The sequence below is a fragment of the Carlito syrichta genome, unplaced genomic scaffold (assembly GCF_000164805.1).
Source record: "Carlito syrichta isolate Samal-C Ts95f unplaced genomic scaffold, Tarsius_syrichta-2.0.1 Scaffold167470, whole genome shotgun sequence".
NCBI classification, from domain to species: domain Eukaryota; kingdom Metazoa; phylum Chordata; class Mammalia; order Primates; family Tarsiidae; genus Carlito; species Carlito syrichta.
This window is the reverse complement of record NW_007111566.1, coordinates 421,983-429,405: the sequence shown is the minus strand read 5'-3', so window position 1 is coordinate 429,405 and position 7,423 is coordinate 421,983. Positions and strand designations below refer to the sequence as shown.

Below are 7,423 nucleotides of genomic sequence, written 5' to 3'. Positions count from 1 at the left end.
TGCCCAGGCAGGTCTCGAACCCTCGGGCTCAGGCAATTCACTCACCTCAGCCTCCCAAGGCGGGGGATTACAGGCTGAGCCACTGAGCCTGGCTGATAATTTACTTTTTAAAGAAATTCCATTGTGAGTTATTTTTTAAAAAATGAAATATCCTATTAATGAAGCAAATAAGTTACTCTCTGATTTATCTCATTTGAAAATCTAGGAATTTGCATGTTATTCCTGACATAGTGAGTCCATGTTAGAGCTGAAAGGGGCCTTAACAACTAATCTCTGCTCATTTTAAGAAGAAAGAATCTGAAGCTCAGAGAAGTTGCCCACATCACATACTTGCTAGTGGCAGAACCATGATCAGGTTGCCTTAAAAAAATAATGAGTTTTTCATCCACCTGCAGGCTCTATCATAAATTATGTCATGCAAATACTACAATGTGTTGGCATACAAGAATTCATAGCTGGCTCAAATGGAGATATGGTTTGAAGGAAAACTTTCTTTGTTCAGTTTATTGTGAGCTGGAGTGAGAAATTCCAAAGTTATTGCTTTAAAACTGGATTATCACAGTATCAACAAGGAAATATGGAAGGGAAAAAACCATTCTGAACTCTTTCCTCTGTAATAATCATACTGACACTTTAGATCCAAATGATACCTCTTCTAAATGTATCTCCTGTGTCTCTCCAGCCTTGGGCCATGTAATTGTCTTATGCTTCCTTTCTGTATTCACTTACTATTCCTTGCTATATTCTATATAGCAGGGGCCTTCCCCTTCACCCCAGAAAAATTCCCCAGCCTCCCCATTTAGATGGTTTCCAAAAGGATGGGCTTATGGACACTTCTGGGATGGTTCTTCTGGACTTTCCCTTCAGCCCTTTTCTCTGGTCAGTAGACTGCTGATGAACTCCCAAACCCCACCCTGTTGGGCAAAGCACCCCTGAGGGGTGACACCAGTGATTGCTTCTCCAATTCTCCACAGGACAGCTCAGATCAGGATATAACTTAATACAGGACTCCACTGAAGGATAACAGTGAACAAGACGAACAGAAATGCTGCTCTCAATACCCACAGGCCCAAACCCAAACTCTGGTCCCTACTGGTGCACCAGCATGCTTCTGCCAGATGGGAAGAGTGGTAAGCTCAGGGTCCAGGTGGAATCCTGTGGTTTCCTGAAAGGAGGAGTTCATGTTGTACCTGTTACTGGTTGATTGCCTCTCAACTTCAAATTCACCCTTTTTGTCTATTCTGTAAAAACTCACCTGAGCCCTTCAAGTGATTTTCCTTTGACAGTGACCTCGTGTTAAGCTATGCCAGTAGGGTGTGCTGGAGATACATTATGAGATGGAAAGAGTTTTGCTTTCTGGTTCTGCTGTCTGGTGTGCTCCTGCAGAGAGCTTGGTGCCTTCTTAACACCAGGTGCCTAGAGTGTTCCTGGTGACCAGAGCACCCAGCAGCCAGCAGCTTCCCCTGGCATCCCCTTCAGATGGGTTTGTAGGAGGGTGCCTCCATGGAGACATCTCCCCATGAACAGTTCTTTCTGGTTCTTACAGGCTGGGTTTCCAAAAAGAAATAGAGGACAGATTTCTAACAAGTTCCACTGACATGCCACCATGGTGACCTCTCTGCCATGAGCCGTAGCCATACTTTCTCTAACATGGTTTGGATTTCAGCCCTGGGGGTTGGGGGAAGTGAGGACATCTTCTGTGGGCTCTCTGTCTCACCTCTAGGGGTAATGATTAGTATGATATATCATTATGGACTGAATTGTGTCCCCCTAAATTTTATATATTGAAGTCCTAATCCCTAGTACCTCAGAATGTGATTGTATTTAGGAATGAGGCCTTTAAAGAGGTAAAATGAGTTCATCTGGGTGGGCCCTAATCCAACATGACTCATGTCCTTATAAGAAGAGGGGAGCGGGACACAGATATAGCGAGAACACTATGTGAGGACATAGGAAGAAGGTGGCTGTCTACACGCCCAGCAAGGCCTCCGATGAAATCTGCCATGCTGATAGCTTGATTTTGGACTTCTAGCCTCCAAAACTATGAGAAAATACATTTCCGTTGTTTAAGCCACTCAGCCTGCGGTACTTTGATATGGTAGCCCTAGCAAGTGAATACATGTTATTTGTAAGTAAATTATACCAGCAATTGCTATGTTTTTTAGAGTTCTCCTGACCTTACTATTTCAATTCCCCATTACAGTTTATAATTTATTATACAGTCAACCCTCCATATCTGCAGATTCTGCATCGAAGAATTCAATCACTGTGGATAAAAAATATTTTTAAAAATAAACATAATGATAATACAGTTTAACAACTACTTACATAGTGTTTAACAACTACTTACATAGTATTTACATGACAGTATTATAAGTAATCTGGAGAGAATTTAAAGTATAGAGGAGGTTATATGCAGGCAAATACTATGCTATTTTAAGTAAGGGACTTGAGTGTTTGTGGATTTTGGTATCCCTTGGGCATCCTGGAATCACTCCCGCCCCCCCCCCCCCCCCCCGCAGATACTGAGTGACAATTGTATCAATCCAGATTACTGTGTGATTTCTGTCTCCTGATTGGCCCCAGGTAGATACACCTGTGTATCCCCAATCCAAGGGCTCACCTTATTTCTGATTCTGTTGCCTTCAGCAGTGGGACTATCCATTTCTTGACTCAGAGGGAAAACTCCACCCCACCCACAGGATGTAATGTGGTCTCCTGACCGATGGAAAAGGTAACACCAGCAGCTGGATATTATTATTCACACTTCAATAAGATTCCACTGCAGACACTCAAAGCCCAGGACAAACAGGGCTGAACCCATTCCTAATCCTCTCCTCTGCCTTCCACCTGGCTCCCTCTCCCCAGGAGAATACCAGGTCGGGTTGCTTCTCAGACTAGAGGTTGGCAAACTATAGCCTGCAGACTGCCTGTGGCCTGTTTCTGTGCAGCATACAAGCCAAGAGAGGTTTTTACATTTTCAAAGAATTGTAAAAAAAAAAAAGAAAGAAAAAGAAGAAGAAGCAAAGATCAGTTGCACATGACATGTAGAAGCCTAAAATATTTAGTCTGACTTTTTACAGAAAAAGTTTAAGGACACCTATCTGAGACCAAATGGTACAATCCCGTCTCCAAAGCAATGAGTAAATTTCAGCTGTAGAATAGTTTCAGTCCAGATTAGGTTTGAGGAGCAGCAGAATATTTCTCTAATTTTTCTGGGCACGGTACGATTTCTATAAACCAACAGATCAGTTGCTTAACATCTCAAGATGAAGCCTGGGCATTAGGTAAACCCGTTCACATTCAGGTCTCCCTAGAGTGATAAGAGCTACTTGCCTAACTAAGATCACCCCCGCTCCACATAGTGCTCAGGTCTTACAACTGCATGAAGGAACTTGGCTCTGAAGTCTCCGAGCCCCTGTCAACCTGGACCTGTGAAAATTTATTCTGCCTCTATCTAACCCGGGGCACCTTTTAAATGCCAGGCCTTGTTATAGGCACTGAGGATATAGAAGTGGCAACAAGGACCAAGGACTCTGATTAAATAGAACTTATATTTCAATGGAGTGACATGATTTTTGAAAATAGATACATTAACATTTAATAAGTCAGGTGGCGATAACTGCTATCAAGACCATAAAGCAGGTTAAAGGTAATAGAAGGTAATAAGATAGGGGTAGGGACAGGTGAGGTGCCCTTTAGTCTAAGGTGTTTCTATAAGGAGAGAAGGTGACATTTAAGAAGAGACTGAAGGCAGTCACAAAGCCAGGACAAGAGATTTTGTCTTCATGCTACCTCTGTTTAGGCCTGTGAGGCAAAGGATCAAGTAGAAAGACCTTTCTGAAATATTCCTGAATAAGATACAGAGACCAAAGCATCAAAAGTTCTCATTTGTTTTTATTTTTGCATTCCAGTAGAAGCTAAACACAAATGAGCATCTTAAGTTTTTAGTTTGATTATTGTACACATTTTTGGTAGATAAAGCTAAAATTCAAATATGGTATTTTTCTTTCCAGGGGAATGAATCAATCCTATTTTATTTTTTATATTTTTGGGAGCTGGCCTTTCTGCTTTAGTCATAGGAGGCAGAGAGCAGGCTTTTCTCATCTGATCATCAGATGACGGCGTGGTGTCTTCCTTGAGATTCTTTTCTTGGGTCATGATCACAGCTAGTGTGAAACTATTGCATGCTGCCTGATCATACACTAGAATTTGGTTATCCACATAAACATGATGCTGTTGTGAGTTCACTTTTCTATTTAGAGAAGCATGTCAGCTAGAAATACCTCCACCTTATCCCCCAGACGCAGGCGTGCTGAGTGAGTCGCCAAAATAGCCCCTTGAGTAAGTGGCAGCTTTAAAAACCGTCCAACTGCTGACTTCAAACTAGAAGGTCAGCAAAGGAAAGTGGAAGTTGGATTCTGAACGATCAAGGTGTCTGCAGGAGTTTAATAGTTGACAGATTTTGGAGACTTGAACAACGTAGGTTGGGAATTCTCCTTGGATTTCTTGTCTGTGTAGTCGATCTCTGTCGTCTCTCTTCAGGCTTCAGGATGAACTTGCAGGCTTGCTCTAGGTGTGGGTACGGGGTTTATCCTGCTGAGAAGATCAGCTGTCTAGATCAGGTCAGTAGACATTTCTTGACTTCAGGGACTAATAACAGACATGGGAAATTTCTCTTCTCCCATATGGACATATGGGTTTGTTTTAACCATAAGAAAAAGATGTATTTTCCCACCTTTATTTAGTTCTACCTGTTTCTACTTTTTCTTCGTTGTCTCGGGGGGAAAAAAGATATCCATTTACTTAACTATGTGTGTTATTATAGCCCTGTGTGTGGTTTTTAAATTTTTAAAAAATCACTGTTCTATCCGTAAAGCTTGATTTTTTTTTTTACTCTAAAATATACAAGAGCCTTGAGTCGGGGGGGGGTGGGTAAGGGTAATTGCTAAATCTTTTCTATATGATTTCTAGATATGGCATAAAGCGTGTTTTCACTGTGAAGTTTGCAAGATGATGCTGTCTGTTAATAACTTTGTGAGTCACCAGAAAAAGCCGTACTGCCATGCGTAAGTATTTGATGCTCCTCCCCCCACCTCTTGAGTTTTGTTTGTTTTTCAACAAGTAGCCAACTGGGTTTAAATCATATACTCCAAGGGTGAAATCTAAGAAATGTCATCTCCAGAGTGTTCACTTATATCCAATCATTGAAGAGACCCAAGGTGGTCTTTTATGCCATAGATAGAAAATTTCAAATTTAAGTAAAAGATCAAATCTATCCACTATAATTTCATGTCAAATTATTAAATATTGTGCAGATCAATGTAATTGCTGTGGATATGCATATAGAGCTTTTATGTTTTTCTTTTAAATAATTTCAGGATCTTTTTTATTATGTCAGAAAGTTTTCAAATGATCGTTTCCAGTTACATTTAGGCTTTAACTTACATATGTTGAACATATCTGGTTTGCTTTTTTTTTCCCCTGTAAGACTCATTGCCTGGAAAATCATTCAACTTAATTATTAAATTTTATATTTATTGATTTTTTATAAATATTGTACCTTTAAGAATATTCACTCCATCATCTTGAATAAAGTGCATTTCTAATTTTGATTTATACCATTTTTTGTAGCCATAACCCTAAGAACAACACTTTCACAAGTGTCTATCACACTCCATTAAATCTCAATGTAAAGAAGTCTTCAGAAGCCATCAGTGGGGTGAGTTACTTAATTTTGCATGGGTGAGGGGAAGAAGAGAGGTTGGTTAGTTGGACAAACATATAGTTAGAGAGACGGAATAAGTTCTAATATCCAATAGCAAAATAGGCTGACTCTAGTTAACAACAATGTATTAGAAGAGAAAATAGCTAGAAGAGAGGACTTGAAATGTTCCCAACACATAGAAATGATAAACACTCAAGCAGATGGTTATCCTAAATACCCTAACTTGACCATTGCACATTCTATGCATGTTATAAAATATTACTCATTCCCCATAAATATGTACAAGCATTATGTATCAATTTTTTTTTTTTGAGTGGGAGTCTCACTCCATCGCCCAGGTTGGAGTGCAGTGGCACACTCATGGCCACCCCAGTGTCGAGCTACTGGGCTCCAGCGATCCTTCTGCCTCAGCCTTCCAAGTAGCTGGAACTATAGGCATGTGCCCAGCTAGTTTTTTAAAAATTTATCGTAGAGATGAGGTTTCACCAAGTTGCCCAGGCTGGTCTTGAACCTGCAGTTTCAGACAATCCACTCGCCTTGGCCTCCTAAAGTGCTGGGATTACAGGCTGGGTCACCAAGCCTGGCCATCAATTTAAAAAAGAAAATCCCAGGTTCAGTGCCGTGGCTCACACCTGTAATCTCAGCACTCTGAGAGGCCACGGTGGGAGGATCATTTGAGCCTGAGTGTTCGAGACCAGCTTGGGCAACATATCAAGACTTCATCTCTACAAAATTTTTTTTAAATTAGCTGGACATGGTGGCACGTGCCTGTAGTCCCAGCTACCTGGGAGGCTGAGGCGGAAGGATTGCCTGATCCCAGGAGGTCGAGGCAGTAAAGAGCTATGAATGTGCCACTGCACTCCAGCCTGGGTGACAGAGTGAGACCCCTGATTCAAAAAAAAAAATCCCCTCTCTTTGGCACCGGTTACCTCTGTCTACATGTGAACTCACCCACTTCCTCCACATACACATGCAAAGTACATTTAAGTAACATGTTACTAGTTGTTCTACAATATTAGGGACCAATATACAGGATGGTCTAGATTGCATATTTGACATCTTTGATTCTAGTATAATCTTTATGTCTGGCTAACTCTAAACACATTGATGACAGATTATAGGGTAAGGCCCTGCATACACAAGGTGCTTACTACATAAAACAAAGTTTACCTAGTTAGAAAATATTACAGAAGTCTTTTCTTTCCCCTGTGATATTTTGGTACATAAATTTAAAAAATTCTAGTTCTACACTCATTTTTAAATTTTTTTTAGTCAGGGGTCTCACTCTGTCACCCAGTCTGTAACGCAGTAGCACTAGCACAGCTCCCTGCCGTCATGAACTCCTGGACTCAGGCCATCCTTCCACCTCATCCTCCTAAGTAGCTGGGACTGTAGTTGTGCGTCATCATGCCTGACTAACTTTATTTATTTATTTATTTATTTATTTATTTATTTATTTATTTATTTATGAGGTCTTGCTATGTTGCCCAGACTGGTCTTGAACTCCTGGCTCAAGCAATTCTTCTGCCTCAGTCTCCCAAAGTGATGAGATTAAGGTATGAGCCACCATGCCTGGCTAGTTCCACACTCTTAAATCTTTCTGAATTCAGTGATTACTTAAGATATTTTGCAGCTTCTCTTTCCAAATGAAGTTTGGTTTGGGAACGGGGGTTTTGGATAAGGAGATGGACAAGG

General features: G+C 40.9%; 1 protein-coding gene across 4 annotated transcripts in view; it reads left to right on the top strand.

The window, feature by feature from the left end:
• The first annotated feature begins 4,302 nt into the window (after positions 1-4,302).
• NRAP (nebulin related anchoring protein) overlaps positions 4,303-7,423 on the top strand; it is a 78,880-nt gene continuing 75,759 nt past the window's right edge. For 2 of the 4 annotated variants that reach the window (XM_008051143.2, XM_008051142.1), the window contains exons 1-3: positions 4,303-4,625; positions 4,975-5,069; positions 5,635-5,722. In XM_008051143.2, coding sequence (XP_008049334.1) covers positions 4,554-4,625; positions 4,975-5,069; positions 5,635-5,722 — 255 coding nt within the window. In that variant the 5' untranslated portion in view covers positions 4,303-4,553. The remainder of the gene's footprint in view (positions 4,626-4,974; positions 5,070-5,634; positions 5,723-7,423) is intronic. The other 2 variants (XM_021709143.1, XM_021709144.1) reach the window with 1 other exon arrangement.